Below are 18,320 nucleotides of genomic sequence, written 5' to 3'. Positions count from 1 at the left end.
GGGGTGGGGCATAGAGTGCTTGGGGGCACACCACCCAAGGGGGGATCCACAGTGCCGGGAGTGCATGCAGTGCTGCCCTGCAGCTGCTCCTCCTGGAGGTACACCTCTACAGCTCGAGGTGGGGGGCACGCACGGACCACAGTGCTTGGAGGGGAGGTCCACTGTCCCCAAGGATGCGGTGCGCTTGTGGCTGCTCCACAAGGGTGACACTGCACAGACACGCACCTCCCGGGGGTACATCTGGGCTGCTCGGGGGGGGGGGGGGGGGGGGGAAAGGGGTGGTGCTTCTGGGGAGGCCTACAACTTATGGAGGTACACGTACCAACACCGGGGTTCACCTGTACTACCCGACGGGGGCTCCTGGGGGAGAGGGGCGGTGTCCGCGGGGTACACCGATATCGCCCGACGGGCCTCCCGCACCGCAGCGCCCGGGGGACACAGCCCCGCCCGCCGCCTCCCGTCCCCCTTAAGCAGCGGACGGGGCGGGCCGCCACCTTAAGGCAGCCCCTCCCCCGGCAGGCCCGGCCCGGCGCGGGTTGCCATGACAAGCATTTTCTCCCGCTAGCTCCGCAGCCGTCACCGCCCTCCTTATGGCCGCCCGCGGGGGCTCCGCCGACAGCCGGGACGGGGCGCCGCGCCGGTGAGTGCGGGACCATAGCGGAGGGAGTTTGTTCTGGGTGCCCCCTCGGGTGGGGCGGGCGGAGGCGGCCGTGCTGCCTTCGATGTTCCGTTGGGGGGGGGCGGCCCGCGGAAGGAGCGCGCGGCTTTCGCCTTCCATAACGCCGCAGCTGCTGTGGGGTCGTTTGCTGGGGGGGGGGGAGGGCCGTCGGTTGGGTGCACGGGAGAGGTGCGGCAGGTGGGAGGGAGCGGCGGGGACTGGGGATCCTTCTCCCATCGGAACTTGGGGAGCGCGGGGGCCGCGCGCATACCCCACATTCGAGTGGAGCGCGGAGCGGTTTGGGGGGCGGCCGTGACACCCTGGGTCTGTGCGAATCCGGAGGGGTCGGTGAGGAAGGGGGAGCGCTCCGGCTGTAACCGCCACCGCCACTTGTTGCTGCCCTTGGGGAAAGGGGGAGCGGGGGGGCCTGCCGCGGCGTTCCCGCGTGGCAGAGCGGTGTGGGGGGTGGAAGGGGGGGGGGAGGGGGCAGGCACGGCTCGTGGACGCGGCCGCGGCCGGAGGGAAGGGCAGAGCAACGCGGGCTGCGGGGCTGGAGGGGGGAGCGCCTTGCGGCAGCCCGAGGGCAGCGCCGGGAGGTACCGCAGGGGCGGCTCCCCCTCAGCCCGGGGCAGGAGCCGCTCCCAGCCTGCGGCAGCGCCGGGTGGGGCGCGGGTTGCGGTCACGGCCCGGGCCGCGGGGCTGCACGGCCCCCCCTTCCTGGTCGTTCTGGATGCGGGCGGAGAGGGAGCGGGGGGAGGGACAATGGGTTATTGTCCTCTTATCTCCGGAGACCTGAGGGCGGGGGGGTGCTCGGCTCGCAGACCTGTTTGCGCCGCGGGGCGGGGGCACCTCTCTGCATTCTCCCCCCGCCCCCAAACGGGCGCAGCTCTCCCGGTAAGCGCTCGCGTCGGATGCTGCGTCCGCTGCGCTCAACGTGAGCGCCGAAACGCACCTGAATCGTTAAACAGCGAACGGGAGGGGCTGACACCCCCGCCTCCCCCCGCTCCCAGCCCGGCGCCGTCCTGCGGTGTCCGTCCCCGAGCGCTGCCCCGCGGGGTGCTGCCTCCCCCGAGCCGCCCGCCGCCGTGCGGGGCTCTGCGCTCCGCGGAGCCCTGCGCTGAGCATCGCCGTATCCGCTCGTGCGGCGCTCCGGCCCCGTGCTGAGCGGCTGCGGGGAGGGACCGCTTCGCTCTGCCATTGTTGTGCGGCAGAAAGCGGTGGGGTGGAGCCGTGTGTGAGGAATTCCCCCTTCCCCGAGGCCTTCCCTGGCTGCTGAGATGCCCCGGGAGCTGCTTGCACACTCTCAGCTTCCCTTAGTTCCCTGCATTCTCGCTGATTGTCTCTCCCTCTTTTTTTTTTTTTTTTTTTTTTAATTAATCGATGTGTATATAAATACATCCGCGTGTGTATGCATGTATATAATTTATTTTCTCCTTGCTATGCCGTGAGCACAGTTTGCTCGTAGCATTTCCACTGCCTGTTGCTGCAGTGCTGTGAGCAGCCCGCAGGGATCTGCTGCCCTGTGCTGCAGGCACTGCTGCTGCTGGCTGCTCCCCTTCTACAGCTCCACTCCAGGGCTCGCTCCAGTCCGGATCCCTCCCTGCTGTGTTCTGCAAATCCTTGCTGCTCTCTGAGCTCTCTGGAAGCTGCGCTGCTCAGCATGGCTGGGGCAATGGATGCAGGTCTAAGGGGTGGCTGCTGCAGTGCAAGGAGGTGATGCTGCCTCCCAAATTCCTCCGCCTTGTTGGAGGCTTCTGGATTGGATCCCGGGGATGCGGTGTGAGCACAGGATGCTGATGCCTGATGTTGAGGTGGATGGAGGCAGTGGTGTCTCTTCTGTTGTACAGGTGCATGAAAGGGGAAATAAATGGGTCTGGGTGAGCAGGGAGATGGAGTGCATCCCTCTTTCACCAAGGCGATGAGGACCTGTCATGTGCTTCTGGTGTTGTGGTAATGGAGATGCGCCTGGGGTAAGCAGCTCTGGGCTTTGGGCTTAAGTAGGAGGAGGATGGGATCTCTGCATCCCTGCTTGCAGGATTGGTGTGTGCAGAGCTCCTGCAGCAAGGAGGGATTGAAGCCCCAGCCTCGGGCTCCTGGCTCTTTGTGCCTGGTGTGGGGCTGTGCAGGAGCTGCATCCCTGCCACCTCCTGCTGGAGCTTCCTGAGCTGATGAGACATCCCACTTTGATGTTTTAATGAGTTGCTTTTGGCTTTAATGCAGAAGGATAATAGAGTTTCCATGGTCTTATAAATCCTTACTCCTATATTTGCTCGTTGGAAAAGGGGGAGGGAAGGAGAAAAGAAAAAAAAAAAGGGAAGAAAGGAAACGCCTGGCACTTGTGGAGTGCATGACACTGCTGGTGTGTCACCCACCTGTGTTGCTCACCAGGACTCCCTGACACTCACTGATCTCACCGAGTAAAGGCTGTGCTGTGTCCTGCTGCCCTGGGGAGCTGCTGAGCTTCACCTGCAGGAGGCTGAAGTGTGGGTCGTGGGGCAGGGAGGGGTTGTGGGGCAGGAGCATCCCTATAGCACATGCAGAGGGACGCAGGGGTGGCGGTGTGGTGTGCGGGGTGTGGAGGTTTGGCTGTGGTTTGTGCTGATGGGGAAACTTTTCCTTCTGTGGCAGGGATGAGTCGGCAGCAGGCTGGGAACCAGCAGAGCTCTGGCATCCGCAGGCTGACAGAGTGGAAATCTGTCCCTTTATTATTTTCAATGCCCAAAGTGTGTATTCCCACCTACTGAATGATCTGGATGGGGTGAGCAGTGGGTGGAAGCCCTACCTGTAAGAGTTTGTCCAGCAGGGAGGAGGGATCCTTGCCTGCTCCCTCCCAAGCGTGGCACAGCGCTGTCCCACTCCTGTCCACGCTGCTCTGCCACCTCCCAGGCTGCTGCTGTCTTCTTGGATGCACAAAGGTCAGTGCGGCGCCCAGAGCTGGGAGTGCAGTGGAGCCCTGTGCTGCAGGTCCTGACCCCAGCATCCTCCTCCTCCTCCATAGGCAAAGGAAGGCTCGGTGCTGAGCCGTGCTGAGGTTTGGGTGGGAGCTGAGGGGATCCATTCAGGCTTGTTCTGACTGGGAACCAGCAGCAAAGCTCCAGCTTTCCTTAGGCTAAAAATAAGCTGGTGGGGCCGGGGGGGCTGCGGGATGGATCAGCCCCGCTGGGGGGTCTGGCTGGAGCTCACTGTGACCTTTGCTCTTTGAACGCTGGATCCGCTGGTCAGGTTTGCAGCTCCAGGCTCAGATTTCGGGTAGAAGGTGTCTGATTTTCAGCGTGGTTTCCTGTGATGGTCGTTAGGGACCCTGAGCTTAGCTGTCCCTTCCGCTCTGCTCCTGGCTCTGCAGCCCGGGCTCGCACAAGGCTCTGTTTGCTCCATCTGAAATGCCCATGTCCTGTCCCAGCCCTCCTGCAGGCAGAGTGCTATCCCTGCTGTTGAAATCCCTCTTCCCACCTCCTTGCAAGCTGCTCTGGAGTTACCCTGGGTTGTCAGAGTGCTTCGTTTGTTCCAAGCAGATCTCTGGCTGCAGCTCGCTGATGCTTTCAGCTGATGGTGGGAAAGCTGCTCTGGTGCTCGTGCTGTCGCTCAGGCTGTCACTGCTGTGGGCAGTGGGATGTGAGGACCGGCGTGGGGATGGCTCTGTTCTTGAGCACCTGATGGATTGTGTGCTCTGTCTTGGGTGTCTTTGTACAGATGTGGTTCTGTGTTAGCGCTGGAAGTCATGCAGGGCTGCTGCTGCTCCTCGCATTGCGCGGGCTGTCCCCGTGACCCGAAGCTGCCGTGTCCCAGGCTCCAGGCTGTGCTGCAAGCTGTGAAGCTGCCTGGCTGTGCTCTGCAGGGTGATGGTGCCAGCTATTTTTAGGTGTCAGGACTCAGCTTGGCTAAATGATGTCTTTTGAGTTTTATTTGAGGGAGGAGGGGTGAGGTGTCGTTATTTCCCAAATGACGAATTGCTTGTAATGCTGATCCCAATGGGACCAGCCAAAAGTGAAGGGGCCGAAGCAGCTGACTGCACTCCAGCAGCATTGCCTTGTCAGAGAGTGCTGGACTGTGAATTCTTCCCCATCTTCCCCATTGCCTGTTTCCGTGTGCTTGGGATGCTCTGTGCCCCCTGGTGTCACCTCATCCAGGCATCTTACCCCACATGCACCAGGTTGGAGGTGCAGGTGGGTGGCATCCCTTTGTTTCTCCTTCCCGCAGCATCTGCCCGTTGCTCTGCAGGGCAGCAGGCAGGGGTTCCTCTAACTCCTGCAGTTGGACGTGAAATGCATCACATCCACATGAGATGCTGCAGCTTGTGCTGCTGCAGCGCAGGGGGAACTTGTGCTGTGCTCCCCAGGCAGATGCTGCAGGGCTTGTGGTGCTTCCCGTGCTGTCTGATGCTTTGCTTCAGGGGATGTCCCTTTTCCCTTTGGAAAGAACACTGAGGGATCCTCCCTTCCTCCTGCCGCTTCCCTGCATGCAGCTGTCTGCATGGAGCAGCCTCGCTGTTCCTCAGCCCTGCAGTATCTCCTGACATCCTGCTGCCAAGAAGGGACCCAGGGAAGCACGCTGCCCAGAGCCTGTCTGCATGCAGAAGGGCAGTGGGGAGGACAAGGATGCCTCATGCACCCCAGTATCACGCTCACGGAGCTGCCTGCTTTGTTCTAGGCTGCTTTGTGCCTGCTGCTGCAGCAGTCTTCTGCCCTCTCACTGCTTTCCCTGGGTTGGAGCCCACCGGTATGGCTGTCTGTGGGGGTGGGTGCTGGCCACAGTCTGGTGAGCACAGCGCAGTCCGTGCCTGGCTGTCACCTCGTGTGACCCTGCGGTCACAGAGCAGTGTTTGGTAGCTGGATCTGAGCTTGCAGGGGCGCAGCTTGCTGGGGGCTTTGGGGCGCATATGTGTGGGTTTCTTCCCTACTCAGCCTACGGCTGGATGGGGGATGCAGGAGGAGGGGGTGCCCCAAACATCAGTTTCCCATTCTTTGCTGTGGTTTTGCTTCAGTAGCTCTTCTTCCCCCCCGCAGAATGTGGGGACCCTGCGGTGTGCATGCAAACCCCTGCGGCGTGGTGCGTTATCCTGAGCAGGGGTGGGCTGCTCCTTCCTGCCCCTCCCGTGGCCCATCTGACTCTCACTTATTGGTATGTGCTTTCCAGGCTCTGATTTGCCTCTTCCGCAAAGCTGCCGCTCTGCCTCGCTGTGATCTCTCTCGATGATATCACAGAGCTGCGCTCTGCAAAGGGTCTAATTTGGTGCCTGGGCTGCAGCCTTTCTTCCTTCACATAAACGTTGCTTTTTGGTTTTCTGCATCTCTCCTTCTCTCCCTCATTCCCTTTAATTAGACTTCTTACTGCATGGAACAGTTTGCAGTTATATATGGAAAACAGCCTACACTTTCCCAGGAGCGGGGCATGTTGGGAAGGGAAGTGGCGAGCAGCCGGGGAGCGGTGTGTTTTTCCTCTTGCTGCTGCCGGCTTTGCTTTTTAACCCTTTGGGAGGGGGAGGGGGGCTCACAACCCCCCCCTCAAAGCCCCTCTGTCTGCTCGGTGTCTGGAGTGGTGGAGCATGGATGTCCCTCTGTGTTCCCAGTGCTGGAGGTGCCCTGTGCTGGGATGCGCCCCATGTTTTGGGAAATGCTCTGCTCATCCTGTGGTGTATGCTAAGTGTTGTGTCTCCTGCCTCAGTTTCTCCTGCTGTCATCAAGAGGGATTATTATTATTTTTTTTAATTGTGGCTATTTTATTTTGTTTCTTGCATGCACTTTCTCTTTCTGCTGAGGGTGTAGGCAGAAGCATTGCATCGTGCTGACACAGGTCAGTGCTGCAGCATTGCTCCGGTGGGATAGGGGTAGGTTCCCCTGGCCTAGGATGCTGCAGGACCCCTGCTGTGGGTGCTGGGGGGATGGGGTGCTCACAGCACTGCTGCTTATTCCTCTGCTCACAGGAGGAAGTGCCGGGGCCTATTTTAAACCCCCGGGGATGTTCAGGGTAGGAATCCCCTGTCCCTGTGTAATACTGCTAAAAATACCACGACTGTGCCCATGTGGCCCCAGCTGATTGCTCTCCTTCTCCGGGTGTTGTTTTGCCCGTGAGACGCCCTCGTGCTCTGCAGGTTGGTGCCCACCTGCTGCTTCTTGTTTTATTTTAAGTAGAGCTGTTAGCCTGCTCCCAGTGCAGGGCGATGGTGGGGCTGCCTCGGTTCCCCCAGCAGTGTGCGCTGCGGGGGAGCGGTGCTGCTCCGGGATGTTGCTGCGTTGTGGGGAGCGCTTGGGAAATGCAATGTGGGGAGCTCAGCTTTCTGAGTGCTGCTGTAGTTGGAGCCCAAACCTCAGCAGAGTCAGAGCTGTCTGCCTCTCACCACGAGGGAACTGCCTAACAGATGGATCTGGATGGGCAAAAAGCCATAGGAGTGAAGGGTTGCCCAACAGGCAGCCAGCTGGTGCCGTATCACCACGCACGGTGCTGGGGCAGGAGGAACCTGTTCCCTGGTGCTGAGTGGGATGGAGAAGCAGAGGGCAAAGGCTGTCCTGCCCCATCCCTGTGCCCGTGGGGCTATGGAGCCCAGCGGTCCCAGAGCTGTGGGAGATGCTGCCCTGTGGTGGGGCGCCGGGTGCTGCTGATGCAGGAGGGGCTGCTTCGTGTGCATTCCTGCGTTCCTCCACCAACCCTGCTGCCTGTGCTACCTTGTAAAGCACAAAAGAATAATGAGAGGAGCTCGGGTGACTTAGTGCAGGCGCCGGGAGAGAAATACCAAGGCCTTAGATGGAAACATTCCCCTTGACAGCTTGCCTGGAGACTCCCTCCGTTTTCTTTTTTCCACCCCCCTGAAATTCCTCTGCTCTGTGTCCTGCAGCTGCGGGGAAGCCCCATTGCGTGGGCACATTCCTGAGCCCCCAGCACAGGGCTCCTGGTCCTGCATGGATGTGCCATGCAGGATCCCCACTCTGGGCATGGAGGATTTTGGGGAGCTGTGGTGGTGTCCGAGTGTGGTGCGCGCTGCTGCGGTGCGCCTGCTGCTCTTTTGCAAGGGCTGATTGCTGCCTTGGGCGTGTGGAAAAAAGTTTTCCTACCTTAGTTAACAAGAGGCAGTACAGGCATGAAGTGAGCAACGTTAATTAGTGGGTTGCTGGCAGCTGCTGGCTCCCTGTGGAGTGATGTGCAAGGTGAGCTGCCCTTCATCTGCGCTGGTCCTCCTTTCATCTCAGTGCAGTCCACCCCTGCTTCCCTCAGCCCTGTGGTGGGGGGAGGAAAAGGAAGATGTGTAGTGGTGTGGTGTTGTGGGCATGGGGTGCTGCTGCTGTGCCTGCTGGTGCCATGGCCGTACAGCGTGTGTCTCTGTGGGGTGGCTGCTGCCCGTCTTCCATCTCCACAAGTGTGGGTTTTGTGGGTGTATTGGCAGGGATGCAGTGGTTGGAGATGGCTCATCCTGGGCTGCTTCAGATGTGGGAGGGCAGTGGGGCACTGTGTAGCTCCAGCCGCACGGTGCCATGGGGATGCAGCAGGGTGACAGCTCTGAGGGCTGTGAGCCCTGCCCTGTGCTTGCAGGCAATGTCTGTGTGCTGGGTGCTGCACGTGCTGCTGGCAGCCCTGAGCGTGGGGCAGCCCAGGTTGGAGCGGCTCAGAGCCCCTCCTGACCCTGCAGCTTGTGTTCCAAGTGGTGGCAGCCCTGTGCTACTGGAGTTGCTGTGGTGCAGTGGCAGTCTCTGTGCGGAGGCTCCTGCTCAGCTGTACTGCTGGGCTGGCTGCTTCCTGCAGCTGAGCCCCTCATGCCGTGCTCAGTGCCCCTCTCTTGCAAGATGAAGGCTGGGAGGTTCTTCCCAACTGTGAAGGAAAGAAAGGCACTTGCCAACTTGTTAGAGTCTGCACTGGACTTTGACTCTTGTGCTTTGCTCAGTGCTGGAGCTGTCCTCATGCCACACGCCTCAGCTCCCAGCGAGTCAGGTGGCTGTCAGTGGCACTCAGGGTTTCCCCATGCAGAAATACTGCATGGTGCTGTCACCTCCTTGGGGCTCTGGCAGCCCCAAACCAAAGCAGCACCAAAGGATGCAAAGGCAGCAGATGATGCTGCAGCTGGGGGCAGAGGTGAGAAGGTGACGTCCTGTGGGCAGTGGCCCTTTGGGAGCCATGCACTGCCCCTATGGAGTGTGTGGTTCACAGCTGTGAGCTGCAAACTGCTTCTGTGCTTATTTTTTTTTTTTTTCAATTGCATGAGTTAACATGCCCTGGGGCTGGCGTCCCAGCACGGGAGGGGTTAAAGCACAGTGAGGGGCAGGCAGCCCATGGGTGTTGCTGGGAACCAGGAGTGGAGCTGCTGCCATCTGCACATTGCAGTTTGGTGAGTGTGCAGGGAGGAGCCCGGGGCTCCCTTGCTCTGGGGTCGGGGGGGATTGGGGACTGCGTGGGGTGTGGATCATCCGCTTGCAGCACTCCATCCTCGCTGAGGGGCTGAAGCCCAGGGCGCTGATCCCTCCTCCCCTCTCATCGCAGTGGATGTGGCTCCGTGGGGGTCTGCGCTGGGGGAACCATTGTGCTCTCTCATTGGATGCTTTTTCATTTTTTTTTTTTCCTTTTTTCTCCCGATTTGGCAATGTAAACAGCATCCCTGCCGCAGCTTTACTTTGACTTTTCCATGGCAACCTCCAGGAGCAGTTTTTTTAGCCCCTGTTGCTGAAGCCGGGGAAGGGATGGCCCTCAGCAGGGCTGGGACAGGGCAGCTGCAGGGGTCAGGGGTGGGGAGGGTTGGGGGCGAGGAGCTCCATGACTGGGGCCTGTGTCTGCTTAGGGGGCTGTATCCTGCGTGCCCCAACTGAGGCTTGTTCTCCTTGCTGTGGCTGGGAGATGCTCAGGGCTTTCTCGTGCTAAATGCAGGAAGATGCTGAGCCAGAGTGCTGATTTCCCCATCTGTCATGGGTAAAGGAACAGCTGGGCTGGGTTGGCTGCTGGGTGCAGTGCTGGGCTGGCTTTGTGTTCGCTGTCTGTCTGCTTTCTCCAAGCAGAGGTGAGGAGGGTTTGCATTAAAGCACAGCAGAGGACACAGGAAGCACTGCTGTTGCTGTCCCAGGAGCATGTGGTGGCATCTGGCAGCATGGGAATGGGGATCTCCATGCAGGTCTGCATCCCTGCTGCCTGAGCAGCAGCTGCAGGTTGTGTTGTGCCGGGGCTGCAGTGCTGCTGGCATTGCAGGCATAGCTCTGGTGCCTTGGCATGAAGGAGTTGTGTGGGAAATGTCCAGCCGGTGTCATGCAGCCAGTTTTTGTTCCTGCGTGGCTTTGCATCCTTAGGGAAGAAGCTGTGAGCCCTGGGCGCTTGCACTGCTTGTGCCACGGAGAAGCTGTGTGATTGTGGGGCTGCTCCGGTGCCCATGGACACAGTCTGCATCCTGCAGCCATGTTCCTCTCCCTGCTGCCCTCTTTCCTTTCCCCACATCTGACAGCAGATGGGTTCCTGCCCTTGTGCCAGTGGCTGCTTTCTGCCTGGTGCCTCGCTGTGTGCTGAGGCTGTGCTGGCATGCAGCCGCTCTCCCAGCCAGGACGGAGGTGTAATGCAGCCGCTTATTATTCCGGGCAGGTTTGTCTGCAGCACTGCATCGGATCCACGGCTGCCTCCTCTCTGCTGCCTGCATGCTCGCTCCTCGGCTCTGTTCCTGGGTGTCCTTCCTGCTGCCGGCTTCTGGTCTGGGAACACTGCTCAGGAGGTGACACCATGCTGCTGGTCTGGGCTCCCCAGCTGTGTGCTCCTGCCAGCACTGTGTTCACTTGCTCTGCAGGATGCAGGCACCCAACGCCTTGTCTTCCAGCAGAGGAGACAGCACTCCTTCATCTCCAGCACCTGGATGCTCTGGAAACTCATTACAGAGTGATGGGCAGCCCTGAGTGCTGCTGGAGTCATTAGGAACTCATTAGAGTGTTGGCTTCTGGGGAAGCCCTAGTCCTGGCCAAGGTCTTCCTTTATTCCTGACCGCCGGAGTGAGTCCATGGGGCTGGTATTACTGCTGGGACTGAGCGCCTGTGGGCTCCTTCAGGGGGTAATTAAAAGTTAGGCACTGCAATATGAATTACCTGCCCTTCCTTCACCCTCTCAGCTATGGGGTGCTGGTGCTTCAGTTTTTGTCCTTCTATGGGGTGCAGAAGGCAGAACCACAGCACCCGTGCAGCAGTGGTGACCCCACACAGCCATGCCTTTGCATGGGACTCTTCATTGGTGTGGCATTGCAGGCTGGTTGGTGCCTACTGATAGCTTTGCAGTTGCCGGGGCAGGGGTTGGGGTCAGGCCATGGGGCAGCAAGAGGGGGGCTGCTTTCTGCAGGTCCTGCTGCCTCGGGTGGGTGCCAAACTGCTGTGATTGGGCTGAGTTAGGTGTGAGGATGGTGCTGAGATGTCCAGGGCTGCCCTGGTGGATTTGCTAAGGGCTGTGCATGTCTGTGTGCTTGCACTGATTTTATTTTATTTTTTTCCCCTCTGCTGGGCTTTGGCTGCATGTTCTGAGCCTCTGCGTGCTCATACAAGAGCACATACCTCTTTTATTACTCCTCTTTAAGAAGAGGCTTTATTGTCCTTCTGCAGAGCCTCTCCTGCAGGGTTGGGGTTAGGGTTAGCATCCCTTGTGCTGGAGCTGTGTGCTGGAGCTGAGCAGGGGAGCAGAGCCAGAGGGTGTCTTTTTGGGGGAGAAGGTCCTTCTTTCCCCTGGCTCTTGCTGTGCTGCTATCTGCTCCATCTCCCAGGCTGCCACCAGTGTTGCTCTTTCCTGCTCCAGATGCCAGGGTAGGGGATGCTGTGCCCAGGAGAGGTTGCTGCCTGGATTCTGCCCTTGCTGCAGGACTCAGCCATTGTCTGTCCAGCAGCATTTGGGGGCTTTGAGAGATGTCCTTAATGCACCAACTTCTGTGCTAGAGAGATGGGGGAGTTTCTGTCATTTCCTGTCAACTCTTACTAGCAATCAGAAACCAGCTTGGCGCTGTGAGCCCCCTCCTGTCAGACACCTGGGATGCTTTCTGTACTTGCTCTGACCAGGCGCTCCTGCCGGGGGACCGCAGTGTAGGGAGGAAACAGCTGCTTTCCACTGCTGAGATGTATTTTTAAATCCAGCTCTTTCTGGGCTGCCCAGCTGCGGGCTGAGTGGAGAACCACCTGGCTGCCCTTCCTGCCCCCAGCCCTGCTCAACACAGAGTTTTGCTCAAATAAAGCCAAACCCTGATGTTCTTTGGGGCCGGGAGAGCAAGCGTGGCTGGTGCATGTCCCCAAACCCCACCACTTCCTATTTCCATCTGCCATCCCCACAGTGCGTGTTTCTTCACAGCCCTCCCCATGACCATCTCCTCATTTTGCCATCTTTTTCCGCAGCTCCAGTTGCTGTGGTATCCAGGGAGCCCTCCTCCTCCGGCAGGAGATGCACGCCGGCCGTTGCTAAGGTTGCCTCCGCGGTAACATGCACATCCTGTTTACACCTTCATCCGGAGGACTCAGGCTCGCCTAGAGGTACCGCTGCACCCAGCCCACCCCAAGGGACAGGGACATCTGTGGGGCTGCCCCCAGCTCCCCTCGAAAGCAAGCCTTCGTGGCTCTGTCCTTGGCGAGATGACGAACAACGTGGCTGACCACCACCCTGGGAACTCGGTTGCTGAAGGCAACCATGAGGGGGACTTTGGTTGCTCCGTGGTGGAGCTCAGGAATCTCATGGAGCTGCGGAGTGCCGAGGCAGTCGCCCGGATTAACGACTCCTATGGCGGCGTGCAGAGTGTCTGCAAGAGGCTGAAGACGTCGCCGGTTGAAGGTAAGCGGCCCCTTGGCCAGATGGGATGTGCACGGAGCTCAAGCCAGAGAGCTCCCAAGCAGCCGGCGTGATGCTGCTCACCCAACTGCCGGCGGAGCTTCAAGCGTGGTTCCATTGCACTGCATGCCTGCTGTGAGCTTTGAGGGATGCAGTATATTGAAGAACGAGGGGTGGCCGGTGGGGCTGAGGCTCCTCTCCCTGCCCTGCTGTTGCCCCACGTGTGGCACTGGCTTTGCAGCTGCTCAGTGATTCGCAGTGGGGCTGTGTGGGGTGTTGGTTGTTCTTTTGGTGTGAGCATCTCAACCCAAAGCGCTGATGGGGACGGGGAGATGCGCTGTCTTCCTGCTGATTTAGGGCTTCTCATGCAGCCGTGGGAGCTGGGAATGTGACTGAGTCGTTCTGAGCACCATAGGATGGAGTGTGGTGGTGGGTTTGGTGCTGCCTGCCTTCTGGAAAGTTGTGGTGGAAGGATGTCACCAGATGTCACCTTTCCCCTTGGTGTGGGGTGTAGTTTTTGGCCCCCCCCATGTGATGCTGCGGCCCTGGCACGGAGTAGCTTTGAGCCTTTTCCATGGTTTTGAAAGGGGCATGGAGGGAGAAACGCCCTGCTCACAGCACTGAGGGCTGTGGGAATGGCGTGGGCAGGATGCGGCCCTGTGGGGCTGTGGGATGGGGCTGTGTGGTTTGCTGGTGCTGTGAACTGGGTTAGCGCGTTTCCCAGCTGTGAGCTGCACCGGGAAGGGGAGACAATCCCGGGATGTCATTAGAGGAGGAGGGGAGTCTCAGTGGAAATACCAAGTCCAGATGACAAAACAATGTGCTTTGGCCATGCCAAAAGGTGAGTGCGCTTTTGGGAGTGGGAAGGGAGGTGGGAAATGAACCCAAGGGGCTCTGCCCTGGCCTTGGAGCTTGCATAAGGAACGGGCACTGCTTGATCCCAAGGGCAGCTTCCAGGCCTGAGCCCCTGCCTCCATATGAGGCTGTTGGCTGTGTTCACATCGCTGTATTTTATGCCTCAGGTGTGGTCCCGTCCTCTCCTTGCTTGGAGGTGATCTTTATTGTCTGTCGTGCTGAGCTTGGAGAGGGAAGAAAGGTGATTTCCTATGAGCTAAGGTTGTGTAGGAAGAGAGCTGCTGTCTGTTCACACCTGAGTGGGGTGCTCGGTTCCCACTGTGCTGGGTCTCCAGCGTGGAGGCCTTCTCTCTGTCCATTGCCCTAAGAGGTGCCAGCAGACCCCCAGAACTCCAGAGAGAGCTTGCAGGTGTGCTGTTCCCCTTCTCCCCATATAGGGCAGCAGCTGCGCCAGCCCCATCCCTGCTGATAGGCATCCCTAGTCAGGCAGAGGTGGTGGAGAAGAGGAGTGGGACGGGAGCATGGCTGAGTCATCAGTCGGAGCATCTCTTGCTGGGTGTCAGCAGACACTGCCTCACACACAGTGCTTGGAGCAGCTCTGGCAGCTACTGCCTCCTTGGCCCCCACCCCAAGTCTGCTTTGGGGGGCTCCTAGTGAGGAGGATGGCTCTGCTTTCCTCCCACTTTGTGGAGCTGTCCTGCACACAGCTCTCCTCCTGGGTAGGGATCACAGCTCCTAAAAAAAGAAGGAGAAAAAAAAAAAAAGAGAGAGAGGAAAAAAGCTGAAAGCTGGTGGGCTCTGTCTGCCCTATCGGGAGGATGTGGGGCAGCTCTGGAGGAGGCTCTTGCAGGTAGGTTTGGAGGATCCATGTGCACACCCTCCTGGCCCCGCAGCCTCCAGCCCTGATGCTGCAATGAGTCAAGCGTGGCTCTTAGCGAGATTTTCCATCCCCGCCGCATGGGCAGGGCTGGCTGGGGCCGCGGGGCTGGGAGATCCCGCTCTGAGCCCTGGGTGGGAATGCAGGGTTAGTCACAGGGAAGAAGGGGTGTGTGCAGGCGGAGCTCCTCCTGCTGCTTCCTCCATGGGGTGCAGCGGGGCTGGGCGTTACAGCTGCGTGCCTGCTGTTTTTGGAGCTGGCAGCAGCCCCGGGGTGTGCTTAAGGTGGAGAGCGTGGAGCTGGGTGTGGGGATGGGGCTGCTCTCACGTGGCCCGCAGCCACTCTCTGCACTGCTCCCCCCGAGCTGGCAAGGCTCAGGTGGGTCTGGGCGCTGCTCCCAGTGCCAGATTTACGGTTAATTTGATGCGGTGTGTAAACAAGCTGGCCAGTGCCAACTGGCATGGCTCTGTGTGCACCCCAGGTGTCCCTGCCTGTGCTGCGCAGGGGCTCTGCTCTGCTCAGCAGTGGAGGGAACGTGGCGGCTGCATTTCTGTTTGGTCACATCTTGCCCTGTCCCGTCCCCAGGTCTGTCTGGGAACCCGACTGACCTGGAGAAGAGGAGGCAGGTGTTCGGCCAGAACTTCATTCCTCCCAAGAAAGCCAAGACGTTCCTGCAGTTAGTGTGGGAGGCACTCCAGGACGTCACCCTGATCATCTTGGAAATAGCAGCCATAATCTCCCTGGGGCTGTCGTTCTACCACCCCCCGGGTGGTGACAATGAACGTGAGTGGTGGGACAAAATCAGGGGACCTGTGGGGTAAGCTGCAGAGCCTTTGGGCCGTTCTGTTCCTTCTCGCCTTTGATGGTGGCTTCTCCCCTCCCATGCATGTAAGGGATGGGCACTGACAAGTTTGTGGGTGCAGTATCACTGCAGCTTGCTCAGGGCTGCTCCTGGCTGGTCCCCGTGGATGCTCAGAGACCAGGGGTCTGGTGGCCCAACCCCACGTGATGTTTTGTGGTTTGGCGCACAGAGGGATGGGGCTGGCTGTTCATGAGCACCTGCCCAGATCACAGGGTCACAGTATCACAGGGGCTGGCAGGGACCTTTAAAGATCATCCAGTCCAACCCCCCTGCCAAAGCAGGTTCCCTGTGACAGGTCACACAGGTAGGAAGGAGACTCCATAACCTTTTAGGGCAGCCTGTTCTTGTGCTCTTTTACTCTGACAGTGAAGTAGTTCTGCCTTATGTTAATATGGAATTTCCTGTGCTTCATTCTGCCCGTTGCCCCTTCTTCTATTGCTGCTCGCCACTGAAGAGTCCATCCCTATCAACTTGACTCCCACACTTTGGATATTTATGAACAGTGATGAGATTCCCCTCTCAGCCTTCCTTCCTCCAGGCTGAACAGCTCCAGGGCTCTCAGCCTTTTCTCCTACTAGAGATGCTCCAGGCCCTTTAAAATCTTCTTTGTCGCCCTCCACTGGGCTCTCTCCAGCAGTTCCATGTCTGCCTGGAACTGGGAGCGCAGCACTAGGCGCAGCATTCCAGATGTAGCCTCCCCATGCTGAGATGTGACAGCCCCTCACCAGGGTGGCCGTGCTCTGTGCTGTACGCCACAGGGACCGCTGGCTGTCTTGGCCACCAGGGCGCACTGATGGCGCACGGTCAGCTGTTGGTCAGCCAGGGCGCCACTGGCCTTCTTGGTCACCAGAGCATGCCGTGGGCTTGTGGTCATGCTGTTGGCCCCCAGGACCCCTTGGATCCTTCTCCACAGAGCTCCTCTCCAGCAGCTCAGCCCTGGCAGATGTGGCAGTGCTCCTCACAGCCGCGATGCCCCATGGTGGCTGAGCCACGCCATAGGGCAGTTCCCTTTTTTCCCCTTGGTACAACATGTTCTCCTCTCTGATGGCAGTGTGTGGGCAGTCGTCAGGTGGCGTGGAGGACGAGGGTGAGGCACAGGCCGGCTGGATCGAGGGGGCAGCCATCCTGTTTTCAGTCATCATTGTGGTGCTGGTGACTGCCTTCAATGACTGGAGCAAAGAGAAGCAATTCCGCGGCCTCCAGAGCCGCATTGAACAAGAGCAGAAGTTCACAGTGATCCGCAAAGGGCAGGTGATCCAGATTCCTGTGGCAGAGATCGTGGTGGGAGACATTGCACAGATCAAGTATGGTGAGTGGGGTGAGGGCGGCCCGGTTCTGCCCCATGGCACACGGAGGTTGGGAGCAATGAGACGGAGTTCTGGAGTTTCAGCAGGGTGATTGGAACTGAGGTCAGCACGTGGCTTTGGGCTGCTCCAGCACTGACCGTGTCCTTGTTGGAGATCGTCTCCCTAGCAAGGGGTGTCCTAGATGCAGCCCTTGGGCAAAGTGAGGCCCTGCTCCTTGCTCACCCAGCGCTCGTTTCCTGCAGCTTCCATCAGGAACGAGGGTTTTCTTGTGTGGGGCTGACTTTTACGTGGAGCTTTCTCTTGCCCCTGCAGTTGTGTGTTCCTGCAATGGTTTGGAAGCATTGAGGCTTTGGGAAGGTGGGACGTCGATTCATTAAAAGCAGGCACAGGGGGAGCACTGCCTGATGGAGTGAAAGGCCACAATGCTTTTATACATCAGTGAGCTATTGGAGATCAGCTTAATCCCCAGCTTCTCTAAATTGGGATGAATTTCTTGAGCCCTGTTGCTAACTCAGAGTTTTTCCTTGGGTGCAGCAGACAGGGATGCTGCAGCCGACTGGACTGGGGCCAACCCCATCTCTCTGCTCCTCTCCCAGGTGACCTCTTGCCAGCGGATGGCATTCTGATCCAAGGGAATGACCTGAAAATAGATGAGAGCTCGCTGACTGGAGAGTCCGACCAAGTTAAAAAATCACTTGATAAAGACCCCATGCTGCTGTCAGGTGAGGCTGCTCCTCCACTGGAAGTCCCAAAGCTGTCAGCGTGGTATTCAGAATTGCTAAATTGATTGGGATGGGATCCTCACCATCTTTTTGCAGCTGAGTTGTGGCTCCCAGCCCTGGAGCAGCTCTGTACTGCAAGAGATGCTGGGATGGCAGCAGGGCCTTTGCCTGGTCCCCGTGTGACAAGGGCTGCTGTGGTGTCTGCTGAGGCTGCAGATGTCCCAGGGAGAGAACCTTAGCTGACATGAGGTTCTGGGGCTAGTGGGAGCCCTGTGCTGTGTCCTTTCTCACCATGCTTTCCTGCTGTGCCAGGTACCCACGTGATGGAGGGCTCTGGGCGGATGGTGGTGACCGCAGTGGGAATCAACTCCCAGACAGGAATCATCTTCACTCTTTTGGGTGCAGGAGAAGGAGATGAGGAAAAGAAGGTGAAGAAAGGTAAGGAGATCTCCTAAATCTGCTTCTTCCCATCTGTTGCCTTTCTCCCTTCCCTGGGAAGCACCTGCTGGTGTGCGACAAGCCCCATCCACAGCAATGGGATGTGGTTGTGTGATAGTGCGTGTGACACAGACAGGTATGATGAGCTCTCAGGCCAACGTGGGATGTGCTGCAAGAGAAAAGCCCTTTGTGCACCCAGATCTCAGTTCTCCTGCTCTTTTCGGTCACATCTCTGTCTCTCTCATTCAGCCAGCTGCAGCCTGGAGCTGGAGGCTGGGCGGCAGTCAAGGACCAGAGAGGAATGGGACTGAGGGTATTGTTGTTGGTTCTTTGTAGGGAACTCATCAGCCACCCTGTGGTTGTAGGGTGAGTTCTGGCTGCCTGCAGGATGCCAGCAGCACATGCTGTGCCATCAGGACTTTTGGTTGGCATCCCTGAGTTGACTGAGCTGAGAGGTGAAGCACAGGGAGTGGGAAGAGGGCGAGGAGAGATCTGTGCCTGGTGGGTGTGGAAGAGGAGAGGGACCAGCTTGAGATGTCCCTGATCGTACTGGAATGTGAACTCTTTCCTGCCTCAGCTCTGCCCTTTTGCTACTCCATCTCAGAGCTTCTTGATCATAAAGGATCCCAAGCTGGTGTTGCTGTGATCCAGGCTGGGGCAGCTGGGGTGTAGCCCAGCTTGGAGATGGGATCATGAGGAGAGAAAGCTGTTGAAGCTAACAGCAGTGTGTTTGAGGTCCATGCATGAAGCTTGGTGTTTTCCTTGTCCTCAGGCTCTGTCACTTGATCCCAGAGCAAACCTAGCTATGTGTCCAGTGCTGAGACCTTGCAGCCCTTAATTTGGGAGCATAACTTGGGAA

The 18,320-nt window shown here is 58.7% G+C and overlaps 1 protein-coding gene across 6 annotated transcripts in view; it reads left to right on the top strand.

The window, feature by feature from the left end:
• Positions 1–554: 554 nt before the first annotated feature.
• The window catches only part of LOC122187045 (plasma membrane calcium-transporting ATPase 4-like), a 34,981-nt gene continuing 17,215 nt past the window's right edge, over positions 555–18,320 (top strand). For 4 of the 6 annotated variants that reach the window (XM_042884234.1, XM_042884233.1, XM_042884239.1 and 1 more), the window contains exons 1-6: positions 555–640; positions 11,974–12,403; positions 14,718–14,915; positions 16,046–16,303; positions 16,898–17,023; positions 17,336–17,461. In XM_042884234.1, the coding sequence (XP_042740168.1) occupies positions 12,208–12,403; positions 14,718–14,915; positions 16,046–16,303; positions 16,898–17,023; positions 17,336–17,461 (904 nt within the window). In that variant the 5' untranslated portion in view covers positions 555–640; positions 11,974–12,207. The remainder of the gene's footprint in view (positions 641–11,973; positions 12,404–14,717; positions 14,916–16,045; positions 16,304–16,897; positions 17,024–17,335; positions 17,462–18,320) is intronic. The other 2 variants (XM_042884237.1, XM_042884235.1) reach the window with 1 other exon arrangement.

Source organism: Lagopus leucura, unplaced genomic scaffold (genome assembly GCF_019238085.1).
Source record: "Lagopus leucura isolate 7727_CA_CO unplaced genomic scaffold, USGS_WTPT01 Super-Scaffold_100043, whole genome shotgun sequence".
Lineage (NCBI taxonomy): Eukaryota > Metazoa > Chordata > Aves > Galliformes > Phasianidae > Lagopus > Lagopus leucura.
The sequence above is the reverse complement of the archived record's forward strand: the minus strand, read 5'-3'. Positions and strand labels throughout refer to the sequence as shown.